This window comes from Rhincodon typus, chromosome 32 (assembly GCF_021869965.1).
Source record: "Rhincodon typus isolate 14 chromosome 32, sRhiTyp1.1, whole genome shotgun sequence".
NCBI classification, from domain to species: Eukaryota; Metazoa; Chordata; class Chondrichthyes; order Orectolobiformes; family Rhincodontidae; genus Rhincodon; species Rhincodon typus.
Genome location: NC_063363.1, coordinates 35,391,589 through 35,417,065, shown reverse-complemented (window position 1 = coordinate 35,417,065; position 25,477 = coordinate 35,391,589). Strand labels below are relative to the sequence as shown.

The 25,477-nt window shown below is 41.1% G+C and overlaps 1 protein-coding gene across 6 annotated transcripts in view; it reads left to right on the top strand.

Moving 5' to 3' along the window:
- Positions 1 to 25,477, top strand: part of LOC109917665 (rho GTPase-activating protein 32-like) — a 488,544-nt gene that overhangs the window by 263,249 nt on the left and 199,818 nt on the right. For 5 of the 6 annotated variants that reach the window (XM_048615489.1, XM_048615490.1, XM_048615491.1 and 2 more), the window contains 2 exons: positions 1,379 to 1,463; positions 21,408 to 21,494. In XM_048615489.1, the coding sequence (XP_048471446.1) occupies positions 1,379 to 1,463; positions 21,408 to 21,494 (172 nt within the window). Of the gene's footprint in view, positions 1 to 1,378; positions 1,464 to 21,407; positions 21,495 to 25,477 lie in introns of those variants that run through there. The other variant, XM_048615495.1, reaches the window with a different exon arrangement.

Below are 25,477 nucleotides of genomic sequence, written 5' to 3'. Positions count from 1 at the left end.
TCAGCTTTCCTGCTCCTCTGATGCTGCTTGGCCTGCTGTGTTCATCCAGCTCTACACCTTGTTATCTCAGAATAGTTAGTGGTTGTTTTTGATTGGTGCAGATGCAATGGGCTAAAGGGCCTTTTTTGTGTTGTAGTAGATTAGAACTGGCCAAATAGTTCACATGAAGCAGTCATATTCATGACAAAAATAAGGCCAATTGGGATTTTGGATAAGTTTAATCAGGCTGCAGGTAGAATTTTAAAGAAAACTAAAGAATTTATTCCAATTTATGTCTTCAGAAAAGTATCTTGGTATGTATAATACAAACCTTATTGTGAGAATTGAGCATTATAGTAGCTGTATACAGCATGCGAAGTATACAGTTGCTAACATGATAGATAACTTACTGAGCACCTCTCTGGCTTTCTGAAATTTCTGCATTGCCACTTCCAGCTGCTAAAGCCTCGCTGTGAGGTGGCAAGCAAGTCAAAAGTAGCAAACAGGCTGCTGAAAAAAACAAGTGCATGCCATCTTGTGAATACTGTGCTGGGACTTTCAAGTAGACTAAAGAAACTTTCTTGCCTCTGTCTGGACTGGGCGTGGAAACAGGTGAAATAGCAATTTCTGGCCCAGTGTTCCAAGCAGACTTTTGGGGACATTCATTTAAAGAGTTGATTATCTTGTATCAATTTTTTTTATGACTGTGTGTGTTCATTCAGAGGAATTGAATCTTGACCCATTTGTACAATGACTGTAGCTAGAGGAAGTCTTGACAAAATCCTCCGCTTCTCTTTTCCACGTTACTTTCAGCCTCTCCATTCTCAGGATGTGGATATAGGTGCTTTTTTTGCCTTTGTCTAAATGATCTGAGAAGGCCAACTTGAATCATTTTAAGTAATTTGCTATAGAATTGTTTACTTGAGTGGATCATTGAGTTCTTCTTTACAATGTGCAAATGGAGTCATGTAAATCCCAGCCAGAGCTAAAGCATGTCGATGAATCAAATGGGCTTTCCTGACAACCCATTTCACACTATCAGCTTTTGACAATTTCCAGGTCTTTAAGGCTAAGTTCAAATTCTGCACTATAGTACTCCTGTGTGATGATTGCTTGGAATGGATGGGGATGCCAGTAAAGGGAAGGCATGAGAAGGAAATGCTGACAGTCTTGTGCTTTGGTAATTTTGTGCTTGTGTGGGGAAGAATCCTGTCTGATCTCCTCTGCTGTCCTGTTATTTTTTTGGTGGTACTGTTGAAGAAAATTTGCTTACCTGAAGGGTAGAAGTCAAATGAACAAGGGAATGTTACGGGATCTGTTGGAGGTACTATGTAAGCATAAGTTGATACTGATAAAAGTGAAGGTTAACTGTAATACTGTGTTCCTCTCAATGTTGCAGGATGGCATTCACGAAAGGTCATTTTCCCAAACTGGCTGAATGTGCCCATTTCCATTATGAGAATGTTGACTTTGGCAGCATACAGGTGAGTGGCAGTTTATATACCTTGTTTCCCAAAAAATGGTCATGCTAGTATACCTCACCACTGTTATGCAACAATATTATAATAAAACATTCTGTCAGAAAGTTGTAGTATTATACCTCATTATACTGTGACCATTGTGATGCTGTTTATAACAGCAATGGTATGACATTTCAGATTCCATACTTTATTCTGTAATCAATTTGTGTCTCACTGTAAAAGACCAGAGATGATCTTGGCAGAACCAAGTGCCATCATTTCCTTACACTGTGAAACTAATAACTGCCAATTGATATAGAACTTTGTAAAAGTTTTCTCCTTTGGATCCATTAGAATTGGATTATAATTATTAAAATCTGAGGTTTTTTTGCAGCTGGGAGAGAGAGAAAACATTAATTTGGTTTGTCTAGGCAAGGTAAAAATGTAGTGCCAACAGTTGCAAGGATAGTGTGCAAATGCATTGTCCCATTAGCTGCTATCTGTTGGGGACACCTGAGACCCATGGCTGAAATGACCATACTGTCCTTTTGTACCAACAGTCCTCTTCAAATGTAACCATAAGAAGTAGGAGCAGGAGTAGGCCATTCAGCCCTTGAACCTGCTCCACCGTTCAATAGGATCATGGCTGATCTCACAGTCCTCATATCCACTTTCCTGCACTTTCTCCATACTCCTTGATTCTCCTACTAATCAAGAATCTATCTATCTCAGCACAAGGCCTCTGCCCTACAGCAGTCTGTGGCAAGGACTTCCAAAGGCTGTCAAACCTCCTGAGAGAAGAAATTCTTACTTATCTCAGTCTTAAAATGGTTCATCTTTATGAGACTATGCCCTCTGGTCCTAGACTCTCACATGAGGGGAAACGTCCTGTCAGCATATACCTTTTTAAGCCCCTTAAGAATCCTATATGTCTCATTCTTCTAAAACACAGTGAGTAGAGTCTTAATTTGTTTAGCCTTTGCTCATAAAATAATCCCTCCATACCAGGTATCGTCCTAGTGAACCTTCTGTAACTGCCTCCAATGAAATAATGGATTAAATAAGGAAACTAAAACTGCTCACAGCACTCCAGATGTGGTCTCACCAGCACCTTGTACAGTTGCAGTAAGACTTCCCTACTCTTATACTCCAACCCTCTTGAAATAAGGGCCAACATTCCATTAGCCTTCCTGATTGCCTGCAGCACCCGTGTGTTAGCTTTCTGTGTTTTGCCCAAAAGTACCCCCAAGTCCCTTTTGTGTTGTGGCTTTCTACAGTTTTTCTCCCTATAAATAATACTATGTTCTCATGTTCTTCCTTCAAAAATGAACATCTTCACATTTTCCCCACAATACCGTTTTGCTAACATTTTTCCCAACATTTTTCCCACCTTACTTACCTTTCAACCTATACTATCTCTTTCCAAGTCATAAAACAAAATAACTGTGGATGCTGTAAATCAGAAATAAAAACAGAAGTTGCTGGAAAAGCTCAGCAGGTCCGGCAGGTGATTGGAAAGGTCAGCGGACCCGAAACGTTAACTCTGATTTCTCTTCATAGATGCTGCCAGACCTGCTGAGTTTTTCCAGCAACTTCTGTTTTTGTTCTATTTCTAAGTTGTTTGTATCTTTCTTACAATCTGCCTTTCCACCTATTTTGGTGTCATCTGCAAATTTGGCTACAGAACATTCGCCGCCTTCCTTCAGTTTCATTAGTTTAAATTGTAAATAGTTGCAGTCCCAGCACTAAACCTTGCCGAACCCCACTGATCATGGGTCGCCAACTTGATAAAGAACACCTAATCCCCACTTGCTATTTTCTGACCATTAGCGAATTCTCTGTCCGTGCCAATATACTACCTCCAACACCATGGACCCTTATCATATGTCTAACCTTTTGTGAGGCACCTTGTGGAGCATCTTCTGGAAATCTAAATACAACACATCTGCTATTTCCCTTCTATCTGTTCTGGTTGAGACTTCCTTGAAAATCTCTAATAAATTGATCACAATTTCCCATTCACGAAGACTGCTATTTCTTATATTACTGCAATCAAGTCTGCACGCAGAACTCCAGGTAAGACTAAACTAAAACTCTATACATAGACAAATTTTAGGCAATGGTTCTCTATTCTCCTGATTCCATTGCTGAAGATCCTGTTTGGTTTTCTTCACTGCTGTGTCCACTGGCTTCCATCAACTGCTTACCATTATGTCCAAATACTTGTCCTGCAATGCCATTGCTGCCTGAATTATGCTTTGCTAATCTTGTGATGCAGCATTTTCCTCAGTAGGAAAATATTGTATCCTAAATAGGTTCCAGTTGCCAAATCCTGGTTTGTTTGTATTTGGCTGGCTTTAGTCTGCTATCCTTTTCAATTTGATAATCATCAGCAAAGTACTGTTTCAATCTTCACTGCAAAATCAGTTAGAAAAAATCACTGAGGCATTCTACACTGCGTTTGATACTTAATTTGTTGTATGTCTGAGTGAGTGGTGCATCTGAGAAGCAATGCCGAATTTAATGCAGTTGATGTAAGTCCAGCCTACCTGTTGATGAGCGAATGGAAAACTCACATAGCTTCTGAAGGGCATGGGAAGAATCGAATGAATTGAGTGCCTGCTAGTGAATTAGCTGGCCAGCAATTCGATGGGATTTACGAATCTTGGTGTGGAAATCCTGCCCGCCTGCAGCTGCTAACCAATTAGAGACTTCCTGCTGTCCATTACCAGCAGTGGCACTGTTAGCAGTGGCTATGGTCAGGAATGCTGCAGGGCCTGCACCAAATGGTGCCGTTGGATCACTGGACTCAGATCAGTAAGGACAGATTTGGGTCACAGGAGAGTGTTTAGAGAAAAGGGGTCAGAGCACCTCTTTCTTCCCCATGCTTCATCTCTTGATTAAGGAACCCACTTAGAAGACCATGGGAAGGCCTAATGGAATTTGCTAAGTGATCTTCAGGAGTAAGGGATAAGCTATGCCACTCTTGCTCAATCTCTGAACTAGCGCGTGATTCCAGTGGGCACAGGGATAGTAATATCAGTTTGGTTCCGGCTTCAAATTTAATTGTAGGAAGCTGTCCTGAGACATTGGGAGATAGTGTGCGGTATCTCTTACAATTTAGTGGGCCTGGCTGCAATATTTCATGCCTCAGTAGTCTGCATTAAATACAGCTCAGTGCAATTCTCATCTTTTAAACTGAAATATCTGCCCTTTACAGGCCAACAGTATTTGTTCATCATAACTTTTCCTGTGGTCTGAATGAAAATGGGTTACTCTATCCCGAGATGGCAGCATTTGCAGTCATTTACAGACACCCATCTTCTAAATGTGACCTGAGCCTAATAAGTGGCCGAATTGTATTCCTTAAAATGTGGGTGACAAGTGACCTGACTGTGTGTCATACAGACCGTTTTGTCCACTGAGGGGGTGAACTCTGCTCAGTCTCTGAATAAACGAAAACAGGATGTATTTTCCAGCAGATGTCCAGCCAATATGTGTAAATTTTCAGATCAGTTATATTTACTATATGATCTTTGGTGCTTTATCTTCTGTTGTATGCATCTGTTGATGCTTGAAGAAGGGTGTAAATCAAACAGTGCATTCTCTAGGACCTGTGATGAAAATCTCTCCTGTCTACTCACCATCAAGGTTGTACAAGCAGTAATGAGCATTTGAAAGAAAAGCTTTACTCTCAATTGATACAGTAACAAGATTACCCAAACCAATTCCTGTTCACATTGGGCCAATCAGAAAACAAATGCAGCAGTAAAAATAAGTGAACTTTTCACTGTATTTCACACTGTTGAGAATTTGCCTGCAGCTATTCTTGGCATGAAGCACACCCTGCAGCACTAACCCATGTGACTTTGCATCAAAACTGACTAAATAGGTCCCAATATCTGCCAAATTACTGTGAAAAGCCCATACTTGAGTAATGATTACAGACAAGCCCATTACATTAGATGCTTGCCACTACAACGTGCCAAAGTTTCCTGAGGTTCAGGAGAGACACATTTTAGGAAATGGCTGCATGATGATCAAAATAAGACAGACCAACACAAGAAGTCCATGCATCCAGCTAAGCTCAGAAGTCACTGAACAAGCATTGGCATTGCATGGTGCTGAGGCATTGACAACTCAGGATAACATAAAGAGAATTCAGAAGGAAATTGGATATATAGTTGAAAAGCAGACATTGTCAGGGCAATGGGGAGAGCTAGGGCACTGAACGTAGTTGTGCGGTTCTTCATACAGTCAGCAAAAATACGATGTCAGAAATCACACGACCTCATGTTAGTAGTCCGGCAGGTTTATTTGAAAACACAAGCTTTCAGAGTTTCAGTCCTTCTTCAGGTGTTAGTGGACTGAGGCTCCGAAAGCTTGTGTTTTCAAATAAACCTGTTGGATTATAACCTGATATCGTGTGATTTCCGACCTTGTCCACCCGAGTCCAACACCGGCATCTCCACATCAAAAATACGATGGCTGTGAATAACCGCCTTTTATACTCCCTGTAGTTTTAATGGTCAACACACAAAACCTTTTGCTCCCTCCAGTGATGTGCGTTTTATCACTGAATCAAGAAATATTAATGCCAGTCACTAATGTCATCATCATTAATCCACACTACATTCTTTACATTTCTATGGCAGAATACACTTAATTTCTTTATTGGATAACTATTTGTCCAATAGTATTGACTTCCCTCCCAGACCAAGACTTGACAGCTTATAAACCCTAGTGCCATGAAGCAGCACACACCAGTACTGGCTCTGATTTGAACTGTCATAGAGTGAGTGAGCGTCATACAGCATAGAAACAAGTTCTTTGGCCTGCCATGTCTACGCTGACCCACAAACATTAAACAATACTAATCCCATTTGCCTGCACTTCATCCATAGCCTACTGTGTCCTGGCATTTTAAGTGCTCGTCCAGTTACTTCATAAAGGATAGTTAAACTGAAATGTGTGCTCTCTTGTCTGAGAATCTTTGGACCTTGTTTAAGAGGTTTTGCAATCCACATCACATCTTGAAGTTAACTCTGCTTTGTAACCATTCCCATTTGATTCTTTCTTTTAGACCTTACCTTTAATCCTCTCAATTCAAGCTGGCTTTGTGTCCTCACCTCCCACGTCCACTGCAATGAATAGTCATTGTGTGTTGTACAAGAGCAGTTTGTCATTCTCTGCACATTTTAAAAATTAAGGCTCATCATACCAACCGCTACTTGAACTGTTTCTTTCCCAGTGCTTAGAACTGTAATGATAAGAATGAAGTGTAAATCGAAGAAACCTGATGCTAGAATTGAGGAGGCTAAAAATAGACAGCTGGTCCCTACTTGTCAGCATTTGCTTTGTTTGACACTTACTGTCATTAATGTAGTGTGTGTGAACATAAAGTGGTTTTGCATTTTCATGTCAAATACCTGAACAGATAGATTCTGAAGGTATCATCAAGTGATTTGAAAGGAATGTTCATGATGTGTTTGGTATGAAGTTTGTTTGATTTTGACTCGTAAAGTGTTTGAGTTTTAACCCATTATTGAAACTCGGGGATGGAGTAGTCTGCGTATCATTAGTCCTTGATGAATCATCCTGCTTTCCCTAGATTTAGTAAAACTGATTGCCCTCACTGTCATCAGAAACACCTGTGATCAGATAGCAGAGACAGGTGTGACTGCAGGTTGGATATCATTGTTGTTTCTGTATCCTGCCCTTTTTAGCATCCTTTTAGGCAATGCTGGTGAGCAATTTTCTAATTAAGGTTAAGTTAATCTCAGGCATTTTCCATGACACATTATCGGAGAACATTCACAAGAGAAACTGGGGTATGCCAGACAGGTAACATAATGAGATCATACTAGCTGAAAACTGATAACATGTGAACAGCAGAGGCTGCAGTACTTGGACACAGGAATATTTCAGTAGTTTGGGAAGTCTGTCTCATTACATGTTTGTGTGCCTGTCTGTGTTTTACATATGTTTGTGTGTGTTTCTTCTTCCTCGGATGTTGTAAAGTTGCTTATTGATTAAAAAAAAAACTGATTTGATCTTTAAAGCATTCTATTGAAAGGAATTCTGTAAAATACCACTCACCTTGTTTCTGTTGACCAAGGAGTTGCCCTGAGGAGGGGAAGCCCCTGTTCATGTTCCACTGGTGACCGCATGATTGCAGAGCTATTCAGTACTCCAGTCTGCATGCCTTGTGCTGAGCTGTGCTATTTGATAGTGGCAGCAGGGGGAGAAAGACTCAAAAGCTGGTTCACAGCAAAAGCATTTCCAACAGCATGTCTGCCTTTCTAGTTTAAACACTATAAAGATAGAAACTGAATATAAAGGCACAGTTTTCTTTGATTGAAATGAAAATGTGTTCTTGAGGTGAGGATGTCAATCTGTGGAAAGACACCTCACCTTTTTTCTGTTTACCTGGCTATTGTCTGATGATCTGATTTCACCCATATCCTGTCTCCGCTGGGGTGTCTTCCAGCTGTTATCCCTGTGTATTAGTTTTCCACACCGAGATAATGGTGGGTTACATTTCTGGTTTAGTTACCCAGCGTATTAATTACTTACATTGACAAAGGTCTGTGGGGGTACTAAATATAGCAATGCAATTTATTTGTTGTCTTTGAGTGACCTACCATGGTGGTGAGTAGAGTAGCTGCTGTACATGTAGACAACAGGAGTTCACCATCATTTCTTTATATAGGTACAGAGGTTAGTGAATATGTGCAGTGTAAGGGAGCTGTTCAGTCTCTGTGCAGTACTGATTGTAATGCACCATCCCTGAGCTGCCATCTCATGAATAAGGAGTTAGTTTCCAGAAGATGGTCAATTGTCTCAGGTTGCCGTTCCAACATGTCCTTGATCCTAAAAACAATTAGTGTACCAAGTCTCAATATTGAGGCCAGTGTGTGTAGTGGAAAATTGTGCCTAGTGAGGAATTAATCTAAACTGTAAGGGTTCATTTGTGTAACACAGGATGATAAAGATTGAAACACTCAGCAAAACTGCAAGCTTGCAAAGGATAGGGTGGACAATAACTTGCTAATAATTTTGTTTTTTTTTTAGTCAGGTGCCTGCTGCACTTGGGTAAAGACTTGCAAGCTAAGATAAATGTCTCCAATCCCATTGGCTGAGACTGACCTCACCATCCTTTTATTTCTAGTTGTTCTGGCTGTGTGATTACTGAGGAGTTATGCAAACTGAAAACTTGTAATGTTCTCAAAATTTGCTTCTGTCTCTCCCTTACTCTTACTGAGACTCATTTAGTTTCACTTAGGCTTGTTCACATCTGTGTTTGCTGAAGGAACATGGAGGCTAACATTAGAGTGAAAAGACTTGGGCTCCTTGGCATCTTCTCAAATACCTGTTTCATATAGAGCACATTGGGAAAAGGCCTGGTGTTTGAGTAGCCTGTGTCCCTATTTTTCCAGCTGTTATTGTACCGAGATGACCCTTTTGCTTGCCTTTCCATTTGAAGAGCAGGGCATCCCTGCCACTTCCCATCTCCTCCACTCCCACACTCTCTTATCTCCCCTCCCCCTTCCTGGCACCCACCCTCTCTCCCCTCCCCCTTCTCTGCTCCCACCCATTCCCTGCTGTCTCCCTGTCCTCTTCCCCCCTCCTTTGCTTCCCCTCCATCACTCCCCCAACTGTCCATTCCCAGCTGTCCCTCCCTCCTTCATTCCCACCTAGAGGAGTCCTCGAGGGGGAGTTGGTGAAAGCGAGCAGTTTCCCCAAGAAAACAAGCAACACGCACTGATTCACAAATCTTGCAGCAACTGGGCCTCCATTAGAGCACTATAAGAACTGCAGCGGCTTAATGGGCCCTGTCTTTCCAGAAACCAGTCTGAACTTCATGGTAATTTTTGTTGCCTCAGAACTTGCAACAGTTGAGGACACCACCTCCCCCACCCCGATCATGACACAAAGTTTGCGAAGCCCAGCCTAGACGGTGGAGGGAGAGACTTGGGCAAAGAGCAGGAGTCAAAATATTTTGTTTATATGGGACCTCCTTTTTGTTCTCACTAACTCTTTACTAAATGTTGCAGTCATATAATTTACTTTCTGCATTTCTGTTGGCATATGGGGTATTTGGACTCTCAGAGATAAAGAAGAATTCAGTCATATCCTCACTGCTCCTACCAACGTCAGGGACCTGTGTACGTACAGTCCAAGGTGTCTCAACTCCTCTACCCCTCTCCATACCCACCCGTTTATTATAAAGTCCCTAGCTTTGTTCTCTTTCTCCCACCACCCCACCCAGTGCGTAACCTCATGCTTCTTCAGATTAAATTCCATTTGCTACTTTTCTACCCTCTTAACAATTGGAGGATGTCAGGTTATGGTAAAACTGGAGGGACAGGCTGTGCTAAGGCTGAGACCCACTCTTCCAGAACTAGTCACCAGTTTCTGGTTGGTTGTATCCAATGCCTACTGCGTAAGGGGCGTGATGCTAAGTGGGTCAGGGCTGGGGTCCCTGTTTACTTGGCTGCTGTCCTCAAGTACCTGACCACCAAGATCCTTAATTTGGCAGGAAATGCGGCCCAGGTCGACAGGAAAACCAAATCATTGATATTATTTTGTAGTCATCACTTCATCATCAAGTACACGCCAATACTTTTGTATCATCGGCAAATGTTCAAATCATGCCTCTCACATAAGTTTAAATTATTAACATATTTCACAAAAAGCAAGGGATCCAACACTGTGCCATGTAGAAAACTCCAGGAAACTACTTTGCATTCGCAAAAGCATCCATCAACCATTTGCTTCCTTTCACTGAGTAAATTTTGAATCGAGCTTGCCACATTCCCCTGTATCCTATGTGCTTTTATTTTTCTGACCAACGTGCCATGTGTAATCTTGTCAACTCCATTAATAGAATCCATGTAGACAACATCCACTGCATTACTCGCATTGATTCTCCTTGTCACTTTCCCACAAAATTCAGTTAAGTGAGTAAGGCGTGACTTTCCCTTGACAAAACTATGTTGACTATCCCTGATTGATCTACACTTTACAAGGTAACAACTAATTCAAGTAATTTACCTATTACTAATGTCAAACTGACCAGCTTATAATTATTTAACCTATCCCTTAGCACTATTTTGAACAATAATACAACGTTCACAGACTCCAATTCTCTGGTACCTCACCAAATCTAGTAAGGATTGGAAACTGATCTTCAGAACTCCATAAAGTTTCTTCCCTGGCTTCCTTTAACAGCCAAGGAGAGAATCAATCCAGCTGTGGTGATCTATCCACCTGTAGTGAAGCCAGTTCCTCCAGAACATCTCTTCTCATTAACAAACATGTGAACAGGGAACAAGTGTAGTCCATTTAGCCCTTTGATTGTGCTCCACTATACAGTAAGATTATGGCTGATCTGATGTTAACCTCAACTCTGCATTCCTGCATATCCTGAAGATCTTTCATCCCCTTGGGAATCAAAAATCTATTAACTAGGGGGTCACAATTTCAAGATTATCAGCAAGAGAGGTATGACTGAGATGGGGAGAAACTTCTTTACTCAGAGAATTGTTAGGATTTGGAATACGTTGCCTGGGAGAATGGTGTAGGCGAGGTTTGAGAAGAGAGCTGAATATATATTTGAAAGTGATGATTTTAGAAGGCTTCAGAAACAGGGCTGGAGATTGGGACTAGCTGGGTAACTCTTTCAGTAGCCAGTACATTCATTGATGGGCCAAATTGCTGCTTCCTGTACGTAAAACTGCACTGCTGCCTCATAGTACCAGGGACCTGTGTTCAATTCCACCCTCGGACAACTGTCTGTGTGGAGTTTGCACATTCTCCCCATGCCTGCATGGGTTTCCTCCAGGTGTTCTGGTTTCTTCCCACAGTCCAAAGATGTGTAGGTTAGGTAGATTGGCCATGCTAAATTGCCCACAGTGTCCAGGGATGTGTAGGCTCAGTGATTAGCAACGAGAAATGCAGGGCTACCGGGATAGGCTGGGGGGGTTGGGTCTGGGTGGGGTGCTCTTCGGAGGGCTAGTGTGGACTTGATGGGCTGAGTGGCCTGATTTCACACTCTAAGGATTCTGTGATTTCTGTGAAACTCTGATTCTATATTTCTGCCTTAAAAAATGTTTCTAGATTCTGCATCCATTGCCTTGAGCAAGGGAATTCCAAAGATTCTTGACTCTGACGTTTAAAAAAAGTCTCCTAATCTCTGATTTAAATGGGCAACCCCTTATTTTTAAACTGTGACCCCTAGTTCTAGATTTTCCTACAAAAGGAAATATCCCTTTAACATTCACCCAGTCAAGTTCCCTCAGGAGCAATTACGTCACCCTGATTCTCCTAAACTCCAGAGGATGCAGGTCTAGCCTGTCTCCTTTCCTCATAAGACAATCTGCTCATTCCAGGTATTAGTTTAGTAAACCTTCTCAGAACTGCTTCCAACGCATTAACATTCCATCCATAAGCACTGTGACTAGTATTCCAGATGTGGTCTCACAAATTGCCCCCCATAACTAAAGCATAATCACCCTACTCTCACATTCAGTTCCCCATAACATAGCCATGATATTCTATTAGCTTTCCTGATTACTTGCTGCACCTGAACACTAACCTTCTGTGTATCATGCGCTTGGACGTGCATCTTGGAGTGCAATTTCTCACCATTTAGATAATCTGCCTTTTTTTAAATTCTTCACTGCCAAATTGAACAGTTTCATACTTTTCCACAGCATACTCCATTTGCTAGATCTTTGCCCACTCACTCGGCCTATCTATATCCCTTTATAGGCTCCTTATTTCCTCTCAACAACTTGCTTTCCTAACTATCTTTGTGGCATCAGCAAATTTAGCCATCATACCTGTGATCCCTTCATCCAAATTAATTGTATAATTTAAAGAGTTAAGACCCCAGCAACAACCCCTCTGACACATCACCTGTGACATTCTGCCAGCCTGAGGAATACCCAGTTATTCCTATTCTGTGCTTCCTGTTAGCAGCCAATCTTCTACCCATGCCAAAATGTTACCCCTACTACATAAGCTTTTATTTTCTGCAATAGCCTTTGAAGTGACACATTATCAAATGCCTTCTGCAGATCTAAATACTATGCATCACATTCCTTTATCCACAGCACAAATTACTTTTTCAAATATCTCCAATAAATTAGTTAGACATGATTTTCCTTTGACCAAACCATGATGGCTCTGCCTGATTACTTGAATTTATTCAAGTGCCCTGTTATAATGTCTTTGATAATAGTTTCCAACATTTTCTAAATGACAGATGTTAAGCTAATTAACCTGTAGTCTCCTGCTTTCTGCCTCCGTCTCCTTTTGAGTAAAGGTGTTTCATTAGCCAATTTCCAACCTGAAGAAATTTTCCCTGAATCTAACAAGTTTTGGAAAATTAAAACCACACATCACTGGCTGTTTCTTTTAAGACCCTCAGATGAAATTCACCAGGACCTGGGATTGTCAATTCACAATTCCAACAATTTATTTATTACTATTTGCCTGGTAATTGTAAGTTTCTTGAGTCCAACCTTTCCTCTCACATCCTGATTTACAGATATTTCAGGAATGTTACTTGTATCCTCTCTTGTGAAACCTGATGCAAAATACCTGTTCAATTCATCCGCCATGTCTTTCTCCTCCATTTCTAATTCTCCGGACTTATTTTTTGTAGGACCAACTCTTACTTTTTAACTCTTTTCTTTTTTTAAGATATCTGAAGAAACCTTTCCTATCTTTTTTTTTTTGCCTAACTTTCTCTCATACTCTAATTTTTGCTTTTAGTCCCCAGTTATCCCTATTTGGACTTTCAGATCGTCTGCCTTATTCTGAATACTAAGTGCATTCAATAGAATGTCCTAAACTTTGTCTTTTTAACATTCCTCCGTTATCAAAGCCTACCTGATGCCGGGCTCTTTCCCCTGTTGTTTTGTCTCCCTAGCAGCTTTTCTATTTCCTGTTTCCACCCTTACTCCCTTCCAATTTGGATTATCCCTCAGATTTGCATCCTTCTTAGGAGCTAGTTTAAAACCACCCCAACAGCACTAACAAATTTCCCTGCGAGGATATCAGCCCCAGTTCTGATAGGATGTAATCTTTCAGCTTGTACAGATTCTACCTGCCCCATAACTGGTCATAATGCCACATAAATCTGATGCCCTCCCTCATAGAGTTCTCCAGCCATTTGTTCAATCAATCAGTCCTCCTCTTGTGCACGAGCATGTGGCACTGGGAGTAATCCTGAGAGTGTTGTTATTGAGGTACTGCGTTTTAATTTCCTTCTTGCCTCATCAGTACCTCATCTGTCTGTCCTACCTATGTCATTGTTACCAACGTGAACCATAGTATCTTGCTGTGATTGGAAGTACACTTTCCATAGGCAGGGGAGGTCTAGCTAAACAGTCGTATGTTTTTCTCTGACTGCACTTCAAGTAATTATTTTTTCTTTATTTATTCACGGGACAAGGGCATCACTGGCTAGGCAGCATTTATTGCCATCCCTAATTGCCCAGAGGGCAGTTAAGATTCAATCACATTGCTGTGAGTCTGGAGTCACATGTAGGCCAGACCAGGTAAGGATGGCAGTTTCCTTCCCTAAAGGACATTAGTGAACTAGATGGGTTTTTCTGACAATCGACAATGGATTCACGGTCATCATTAGACCGTTAATTCAGATATTTATTGAATTCAAACTCCACCATGTGCCGTGGCAGGATTTGAACCCGGGTCCCCAGAACATTACCTGGGTCTCTGGATTAACAGTCTAGCGATAATACCATTAGGCCATTGCCTCCCCTCTAGTATGAGAAATACTTCAAATGAGATCATGTGAAAATTTCAATTTTTATGTGTGAAAGCTTCGTATTAAATTAGTGATCATACACAGCGCCGCTGCCAATTGACAGTGTTCATTACAATTGTATTGTTCACACAGTAGAATATTCCTTTGAAATTTTCAGAACAGCTCCCTGGCTTTAGCACCACTCTTACTCCCCTCCCTTGCGTTCCCCTCTTTCTCCCCTAGCTCACCTTGTCAGCCTCACTTTGTGCTGTCCCTGGCCCTGCTGCCTCAGGCCTCAGAGTCCCTACCTCACCTATGCTTTTGCTCTGGTCTCACTTTATTCAACTTCAGCAGCCTTGCTCCATCTTCTCGCCGCATTTCCATTCACAGGCTGCTTCTGTCTTGTGTTTGCTGCTGATAAGCCCATGGTGTACCTATAAGCAGCAATAATGAGAGATAACCAGCCTGTGATTGGATGAACAGCTCATCACTTGCCTAACTGTTCCAGCAAAGGAGTAACTTTTCGCTGGTTGTGTAAATGATTGAGTTTTCAAGGACAGTTTCAAGGCTTTTGAAGGACGATTGACCCTTCACCCCATGAATTTTGAGTATTTGCGCAGTGTTAATTATGACAAAAACCATGCAGGGTGTAAGGTGGGTTGGGCAGAGTTGTGGTTGTTCTTACAATATGTGCCTGTGTTAATGTCAAGGGAAAACTAGTTGAGGAACAACACTGAAAGTTGTGCTAGGTTGGAGATGAGAAGCAGGCAGCAGTCAAAAACATCGTTTAGGCCAACAACAGGGTGGTCTTATCCACATGTCCACCTCTAATGCTTTGATCATGTACATTGTCCCATCCTGCCTACCTCTACCTTTTCTGACCTCTCCATTGCGTTGTGCCTGAGAAAGCTTTGTTGTACATTCCAGACTTTTCTCCATGAGGACCAAATCCTCGGAGACTTTGAACCATAAATAAACAGCGTTGTGCAAAGCCAATCAGATAGGAGGTATTGCACCAAACTGGTGGATGACTGGGGGGGTCAACAGCATGAAACTGTCTCCCTGGTGAGGAATCCAGAGCAAGTTACAGTGAAGCCTTTCAGGGCTGATGTATCAATGAACCTCTTCACACAGGGTAATTGAAATGTGGAGCATCCTTCCTCCCAAATAAACCAGCTCAAGTTCGAGAAATTTCCAAAACTCAAATTGCAAGAGGTAAGGATATCATTGGTTAAGGAACCAAAGTGTATAAATAGAATCGAATATTGATCAGCAGCGAAATAACTAAGTGTCATAGAGTCACAGGGCACAGAAATAGGCCTCTTGCCCCAAATCTTTCATGCCAGCCAGGTTTCCTAAATTGAACTGATCCCATTTGCCTGCATTTGGCCCATATCCTTGCAAACCTTTCCTATTCATGTACCTGTCCAAATGTCTTTTACATGTTTTAATTGTACCCGCCTCTGCCACTTTCTCTGGCAGCTCATTCCATATATGCAACACCCTCTGTGTGGAAAAAGTTGCCTGTCAGGTCCCTTTTAAATCTTTCTGTTTTCACTTTAAACCTATGCCTTATAATTTTGGACTCCCCTGTCATGGGATAAGACCTTGGCTATTCGCCTTGTCTATGCCCCTCATGGTTATTTAAATCTCTATAAGATCACTCCTCGGCCTCCTACGCTCCATGGAAAAAATGTCCCAGCCTCTCCTTATGACTGAAACCTTCCAGTTTCAATAACATCCTTGACAATTTTTTTGCACCCTCTCCAGTTGAATAACATCCTTCCTGAAGCAGGGCAACTGGAATTGTACACAATACTCCAAATATGGCCTTATAATGTCTTGAACAGTAGTAACATGATGTCCCCACTCCTGTACTCAGTGCTCTGACAGATGAAGGCAAGTGTACTAAACTCCTTCAACACCCTGTCTACCTGTGACACCAATTTCAAAGAACTATGTACCTGCATCCTTTAGGCCTCTCTGTTCGACAACACTCCCTAGGACTCTGTGATTAAGTATGTATGTCCTGCCCTGAAAATTTTGACTGTATTAGCCAAGAACTTTCAAAAGTTGACTGGGGACAGATATTCGCAAGTAATGGGACAGCCTTCAAAATGAGATAACGAGAGTCCAGGCACAGTATGTTCCTGTTAAAGTTGGTAGTGTAGGGAATTCTGGATGACTAGAGAAATTGAGGCTCTGGTCAAGAAAAAGAAGGAAGCATACGTCAGGTATAGATAACAGGGATCAAATGAATCCCTGGAAGAGAATAAGGGAAGTGGGAGTATACTCAAGAGGGAAATCAGGAGGGCAAAAAGCTTTGGCAGTTAGGGTAAAGGAGAATCCAAAGGAATTTTACAAATTCATTAAGAACAAAAGAGTAACTAAGGAGAGAATAGGGCACCTTAAAGATCAGCAAGGCTGCCTATGTGTGGAACTACAGGAGATGGGTGAAATAGTAAATCAGTATTTTGCATCTTCAGTATTTTGCATCAGTCTTTACTGTGGAGAAGGATATGGAGGTGAGAGAACTTGGGCAAACAAATTGATTTCTTGAAAAGTGTCCATATTGCAGAAGAGGAGGTGCTGGACATATTAAAATGCATAAAGGTAGATAAATCCCTGGGATCTAATCAGGTATATCCTAGAACTCTTGTGGGAAGCGATTGTTGGGCCCCTTGCTGAGATTTGTGACATTGATAGCCACAGGCGAGGTGCCAGAAGACCGGAGGTTGGCCACTGTTGTGCCACTATTTAAGAAAGGTGATAGGAAAACCTTGGGCACTGTAGGCTGATGAGCCTAATGTCAGTGGAGGATAAGTTGTTGAGAGGGATTTTGAGAGACAGTATTTACATACATTTGGAAAGGAAAGGAGTGATTAGGATAGTCAATCTGGCCTTGTGCATGGGAAATCATGTCTCACTGACTTGATTGAATTTTTTTGAAGCAGTGACAAAGATGATTGATGAAGGCAGAGCAGTGGATGTTGTCTATATGGGTTTCCGCAAAGTAATCGACAAGATTCCACACGGAAGACTGGTTAGCAAGGCTAGATCACATGGAATATAGGGAGAACTAGCCATTTAGAGACAAAATTGCCTCGAAGGTAGGAGACTAAGAGTAGTGGTGGAAGGTTGCTTTTTGGACTGGAGGCATGTGTCCAGCAGTGTGCCACAAGGATTGGTGCTGTGTCTACTGCATTTTGTCATTTATGTGAATAATTTGGATGTGAATATAGGAGATATGGTTAGTAAGTTTGCAAATGACACCAAAATTGGTAGTGTAGTGGAAAACGAAGATGGTTACCTCAGCGTACAACACCTAACATTTATCTGAATTAAACTCCATCTGACATTCCTCGGCCCACTGGCCCAGTTGATCAAGATCCCATTGTACTCTTAGATAACCTTTTACATTGTTCACTATGCCACCATGGTGTCACCCGCAAGCTTAGTACCATGCCTCCTGTGTCTCGTCCAAATCGTTCATATAAATGACGGACATTGGACGCAGCACTGATCCTTATGGCATACTGCTGATCACAAGCCTCCAGTCTGAACATGAACCCTCTACCATCACTGTTTGCCTCCTACTGTCAAACCAATTTTGCATCTAATTGGCTAGCTCTCACTGGATCCCATATGATCCAACCTTACCAACCAAACTATCACATAGAACCTTGGCAAAGGCTGTGCTAAAGTCCATGTAGATGTGCACAAAGCCATGTTGACTATCCCAAAGCAGTCCTTGCCTTTCCAAATACACGTAGATCCTGTCTCTCAGAATCATCTCCAACAACTTATCCACCACTGAAGTTAGGCTTGCTGATCTGTAGTTCCTGGCTTTTTCTTGCAGCCTTTCTTGAATAATGGAACAGCATTAACCATCCTCCAGTCTTCCAACACGTCTCAATGGCTGTCAATGATACAAATATTTCCAGTAGTGTCCCCACAGTTTCTTCCCTACTTTCCTACACTGTCCTGGGATACTTTGATCAGGTCCCAGGGATTTATCTACCTTTATGCATTTCAAGACCTCCAGCACATCCTCTTCTGTAATGTGACATCTTTTCAAGATATCACTATTTATTTTATCAAGTTCCCTACCTTCCATGTCTTCCTCCATGGTAAATACTGATGAGAAATATTTGTTTAGGATCTCACCAATCTCCTGTGGCTCCATACATGGATGACCTTGATTATCTTTAAGGGGCCCTGTTCTCTCAGTAGTTACTCTTTTGCCTTTAATATGCTTGTAGAATCTCTTTGGTTTCTCCTTATCTTACCTGCCAAAGCTTGAGGAGTTGAGCAACTGTCTCTTGTCTTATGTTTCTGTATAGTGATGAAAATGGCCTTATGTCTTTGGGAGTAAAAACCTTCTTTTCACTTCTGTGGGTCAGTATGACAGCTCTTGGGGAAAGGGCGCTGTGGAGAATGCTATGTGTCTGTGAGGCAGTTACTATTGATGACATCAGAGATTAGCAGCAGATACAGTGAATGTCAAGGCCCATATCCCTAGGGGATGCCATATTGCACACTGGAGCTTGCACAAAGAGCACAAATCACATACTTAAATCCAAATGTAAGTGCTTGAATAATTTGACCCTGAGCTAAATTAATATGGTGAATATGCCACCTTAAAGAGAAAAACAAATCGTGCCTTTCAGATCCAGGAATAGTAGGTGTTCAACTTCTAATCACTTTAGCCATTTTCAAGCAAAAAATCTTAGTTTACCTATTTTTATATCTTCGTTGCTTGTCAGCATTGGTGAAACATGCAATTCAGTGATCAGATTAAAAGCACTGACAGATTGCTGAAACAAAAGCGAATGGATGTGATGCTGACCTGAACACTGCAGAATATATAACTTTACTGGTTCATGTGCAACTTTAAGATTGAGTATGGATTAGATTTGTTTAATTCATCTATATCTTGTTAAAATGCAATCTGCATAGTTTTCTTAACTGGATGATCAAATGGAAATTTTTGGCTCGTCCAACTGGACATAATTCTGTAATAAATGTACACCTGCTCTATCTCCCTCGGCTATAGTGTAGTGTTCGATGATGCATCATGAGAGATGACTCTGCTCAATGGGCTAGAAGTAAGAAATAGCGTTATAATTTTATTACCGGAGTTGTAGACCTCCTATTTGCCCCCTCACCACCAAGGGGGACCTGCATCTCTAATTCAGAAATAACCCAGTACTAAAAGTTTAAACTATTAGAGACAAATTGTACATGTGTTTTCTCTTTAAAAAATACCTTTTCTTGTCGTTGGATGTCCACATTGGATGAATGTGGGGAATTTTGAGCATTTCCTTTGCTGTATGAAACACTCTGGCCTATGTGTTGTGCTATTTATTCCAAGAGGATTAATGAATTTGCTTGCAGTTCCCTGCCTTATAGCTATTCTCAAAGTGAAAGTTACATTCTGTTTGATCTTCTTTAGCATTGCCTTTCACCTTCCATCCACATTGCTCAGACAATATTTGTTTTTCACACCTCAGTTTGATGCATTATTTAACACTGGACTCTTTGCTTAGAGACAGCTGCACAATCTGAAACTCTTATATCTATCCTGGCATAGAGTCTGTGTTGCATTTTACTTTAATAGTGACTTGCTACTGGAAGTCAAGATGAGCTCAATGTCATGTGCAGTTTGTGTGGGGGCTGGGGAGGAGGGACACAGCACTGAAAGTCAAAGCAGAGTGCTAGGTTAAATTGAAAACTGATTGGTATTGTTGAAATAATTCCTCCTGTAGTAATAGAAATAGGATGATTTAGAATTGAAAGTGCAGGACGAACCAAAGATCTGACCTTCTGGTTTGAAAAGGATATATTCTGCGGGAGTTCAGAATCTCGTAGCCCAGCCCCAATGTGCTGCAGCATACACAGTCAGTCTGAACAGTGCTGCTTGACCACTCAGAAGCCAAGTTTTGTTTTTATTTAATGAGTGAATGTCATGTTTTAGATAAAGACTCTTAACATGAACTGTTCATGTCCCAGCTGAGCGCTTTGAGCAGTGAAATATCTGGCAGGCACATTATTGCTGCACATACTCCTGTGTTGCTCTTGGCTGCTGCCGAGCTCCATGCTGTCGGTCCTAATCCTGGGGGACTCATCCTACTACAGAGCAGCTGCCTTAGCTAAGCAAATTGAGCATGAAACGGGTAGTGCGGAAATGGATTAACGGGGAGCTCAGTGACTCCAGTTATAAACAATCTGAATGATTGCCGTGATGAAAACGATGGATTTTTGCAGATTGATCAACCAAACATTAGGAGAGCGGATATTTTTCTTGCTGCACAGTTCCAACATTTAGCTAGTGTCTGGACATGACTCAAAGATCTGCTGAACCTCTGTTGGTCTGTATATTGTGAGAAAAGCATTGTTAGGAAGGGTAAGTGAGAGGCTGCAGTGGGATGCACCCCCTTGAAATGGGAGTTATTCATTGCACGCCGAGCTTTGACTGTTTGGCATCTTGTTTAGAGAACCTTTTGTTATCTAAGAACTGTACACTATCAGAACGAAAGATACTTTTGTGCGATTCATGAGCTTTTCCTCCTCATTAAATCCTGTGTTTTGCAAGAGTCTCACAGCTGTTATCATTGCCATGCACAATTAATGCAAAAATAAATTAATACCCACAACCGTAATCTGGGTTTTAAAACAGATTTGCAAAAAGGTTTTAATTTTGTCAAATTGCATACAGGCCCCAGCTTTTTGTTTTGCTCCAAGGCAGAATTAGTAAAGATGCTAAAGGATTTTAGCAAATGAGTAACTGGTCCTTCTTTTTATGTTAGCTATGTGCTGTGTAGCTTTATTACATCCAACAGAGGTTACATGTGTATGTTTTTAAGCAATGCTTAATAAGTTAACCCTTTGGACCAGCTCCTCTATTTGAATATGAAGTTCCCTTGAGTGGGCAGTTGATTTTTATAAATTGGTTGGGCCTGGCTGCAGATCACTGGTTGGCGAAAGCCTGTGTTAACCAGCAGGTAATGACGTCACTGATTGTAGTTATTTGCTCCTACACTCCAATTCCCATAACATGGACACGGTATACTCCAGGGTTAGCAGTGAGGGTCAGACCCTCGTTCATTGTTTAATAAATTGTTTGGCCTTGACCTAATTTTTTTTATATCTTCCGTTCCCCTCCCTGGTGACTTGGCCTTGTGTAGCTGGCGCTGACAGAAGAGCAGAATGATACAAGCAAGAATGGTGCTGAGACCAAAGAACTTGTGTTCCTGGTTCAGGTCTCCTGTCAGGTAAGGTTACACAGCCTATTGATTATTGCTTTATCCAGATGAGTCCCTGTACTGATGAATCTTGTGTCCTAGGCTACAACGAGTGCAATAGAATGGTGTGTTTGAAGAAGCAGATGGGGAGGCAATGGCTTAGTGTTATTATTGCTAGATTATTAATTCAGAGACCCAGGTAATGTTCTGGGGACCTGGGTTTGAATCCTACCATGGAGATAGTGTAATTTGAATTTAATAATAATCTGGAATTAATGGTATAATAATGACCATGAAGCTGCTGTCAATTGTTGGAAAAATTCAACTGATTCACTAATGTCCTTTAGAGAAGAAAGTCTGCCGCCTGGTCTATATGTGACTCCACGCCCACAATAATGTGGTTGACTCTTATCTGCCCTTTGGAAATTAGGGTTGGGCAAATAAATGTGGGAGAGGCAGCAGCCCTAACCACTGAGCCACCATGCCACCAATTTCATTCTGTAGACTTTCAGTCATACCCTTTCTGGCCTTCACAAGTAATTTCTTGGCAGTGCACTTCTTTATTCTGGAGCACTAAGTTGTCTAATGGCATAGAAACCATGACACAGGATACCTTTTCCTGGAATAATCGGCTCTGAGCTCTCTATTGGTTGTAAACCAAGTCTGCTGGTTGACCTTACTTGCTTCTCTAATTGAGACATCATTGTCCCTTTAAGTTTTATGCTTCTCTGCTGATGGAGGGTCTGACTCTGGCAATGTGATGGTTTCTGTAATCTCAACGACAAATCTTTGTTTATGAGATGAGATGGTGAGTGTCGACCAATCACATGGAGCGGAGTCTGATTCTGTCCTCGCACCCTCCGGTGTCCCCAGATGAATCCTGGCAATGGGGGTCGTTGGCTTGTTAACAATAACAAGCAGGACCCGTGGGCTCATTTTTGCCCTTCTTGTCCCAGGACAGGTGTAGCACTTCTAATGTGCTGAGAACAGTCAGTATAGCACAGACCGATGAGCAAGCCAGTCTTATCTGGACTAATGGAGCTGTCTAATGTGAACTAGAAATGCAGAAACAAATTATTCGCCAAAGATGAAAGTCAGTTGAATCACTTGAGCGTGATATTATTCCTCTCACTGAGAACTGTTACTGCTCTTTTAACGATGATATCTGAAGACTCAAGGTTTTTCCTGGATAAAAAGAAATTGTACTTGGTAACTGGAAGTTGTAAAATTATATATGCAGCAAGATGATGTGGATTTGTAAAATCTGTGCCTTCGCAAACTGTGTCACTACATAGTTCTCTCCACAGCACACAAATGTTTTCGATATACAAATAATATCATTAACCAGAAGTCTGTAATGAGTTTTAATTGGCCATGGAAAAGTGCATTTTGATTTAATTGAATTACTTTGTGAATCTTAATTAATTTGAATTGCATGAGCTTTGCATAGTTTTGAAATAAATCTTCCAGCAATCATTTTCCAGTATTTAAATAGTTGATAGAGATAATGAGATTGAGTTATTTAAAGCAACTGTGAACTATAGCTCTTATACATTCTATATACAGACCGCCTTCTTTTGGTCGTATGGATGATATTCCTGTAATTTCTATGCCAGTTGCTTACCTTGTTCCTGTTGCTGAACTTTCTATCCTACAATTATCTGAGATTTTGGCGTTCCTCTAAATTTGAATGCTTGCACGTCCCTGACTTCCTTTGCTCCATTGTTGTGCCTTCACATGCCCAGGCCCTGAGCCCTGGAATTCCCATCACCTTTCTAACTTGCCTCCTTTAAGATTTTGCTTAAAAGATGTCTGCAGATAGTCTCCTGGTGATAATGTATTCAATGCTGATCAGACAGTGTCCCTGTAATTATATAGACAATGTCATGATTATCATGTAGGCAGTGTCCTAATTACCTTGCTGTCAGGGTCCAGAGTCTGTTTTAGCTATATCTAAGTAGCTGTGCAGCACAATGATGAAACAAATGATGTAAAGAAGACTGGCAGTGAATCGGTTAAAAGAAACATATCCACTTATATGGCTAAACGCTAAAACTGTTTCAATCTTCAGTGAAGGAGATTTCTGTGTACCACCAAGCTAAATAAGAAGCAAACCAAAAAGATCAATAATTGGACAGGAACAGTCCATTCATCAAGGAACTCTGACAGAACGAAAGGATTGCACACTGCGCAAATGCTGAGCTTGCATTTGTGGTGTGGATTGGCAGCTCTACAGTATGAGCCACAAAGCCTCTCCTGATTGTGCAGCAGTTGGAAAGATTGTCCTACATTTTTTAAACAAACGTCAGCAGCATTTGTACCTTCCAGCAGGAAAAATCTTTTCTCTCATATCCCCTCCCCCAACTTAAACAGTTCACATTCCTCAACGAGATGACTCCTGTTCCTGCTACTCCCTTATTTCTAATCCCAATGTAGCTAACAGCATTTAGTAGCATCAGTGGACCTCCTTACTTGGTGTGTGATGTGATCAGGGTAGGTAACTTAAGCATCTTGTGATGTATCCTATGAATTTCTACATAGTGTGCCTCAGAAATTTTTATCAGAAAACTGCATGAAGCAGTGAAAACCTCTGTGTGTGGATCAGCTCAGATGTCCTATTTGTGGTGAACCTAACTGACAACATTAACTTATCAAGGGAAGTGGAGTTCAAGGAATTGAGAAAATGATGGACAACTCTCTGATTACTAAATTGAGAAGTGCATCATTTACAATGAGTGCTAATTTGAATAATACAGCAGTGTTTGTGAATTGCTGGTGTCCCAAGTGAGCTCCTTTGTTTCTTTGCTTCTGTGTTCAAACCCAGGATCCTCTGTGCTTTTATTCTGCTTTGTGAACTTGTAAAGATTTGTGCCCCTAAACTTTGTGTCAGGCTTTTAATTATTTATTAGTTATTGTATATTTCTGCTCCTTGGTCCTTCTCACAAAACATTTCAAGTTATATTTCTCCACATTGAATTTTCTGACTCATAAGTGCCCAATCTACTGGCCTGTTTCTCACTACAGCTGACACCATATCTGTTTCTGTATTGTCCATAAATTTTGATGTTGAAGTAGTGGTACCCATTGACTTCTGGAAGCAAAGCTTTTGCACCTTTGTCTGAAAAATTTTTAATATTTATGACTCTGTTTCTGTCCCTTTAACTGACTACCAATTTATGTTGCCTCACTTCTTTTTAATATCGTGTGTCTTTATTTTATCAACAAAGTTCTTATTGCAGCAAACATTGAAGACTCATTTGCACACAAGCACTGAACACTTTTTGTCAGTATAACTACTATTGCCTGAAATTATTCTTGTTGTTGGAATAAAATGAATCAAAAACAGAATTTTGAAAATGTATTACTTTTCATGAACTGATTGCTGAGCCTCTTTTTTTGGGATTGGAGGAGTGAAAACAGAATCAAGGGAATATCTTTTGCCTTTCAAAGACTCTTTCTGATTTTTAAGTGCAGCTGGAGATATCAAAACTTGTGGACTGGAGTTCTTGAAGTCTTTGTAATTAGTTTATAGCATATAGACATCACTGGCAGGGCCAGCATTTATTGACTTGGGAAGTTGATGGTGAATTCAACCTTGTTAAAACTCCTGTAGTTTAATATGAAGGTACTGCCAAGGTGCTGCTAAGTTGGACATTCCAAAAATTTGACTCTCAAGGATGGAGGAGTGGTTATACATTTCCAAATCAGGGTGGTGTGTGACTTAGAGCAAAACTAGAATTGATGGTGCTCCTTGTGAAGGACAAAGCCTAGATGGTAGATATTGTTGGTTTGGGAGATGCTGTTGAGGAAACCTTGGCAAGTTGTTGTATTGCATCTTCTAAGTAGTAAGCATTGTGACCACGGTGTGTTGACGATTGGGATGTTCGTTAATTATATAAGCTACTGAATATTTACAAACTTTGTGTTGTTGTTGGAGCAGTACTTGACCAGGCAAATGGAGGATATTCCATCACATCTTCTGACTTGCCCTATTCTTTCCATCGACTACAAGA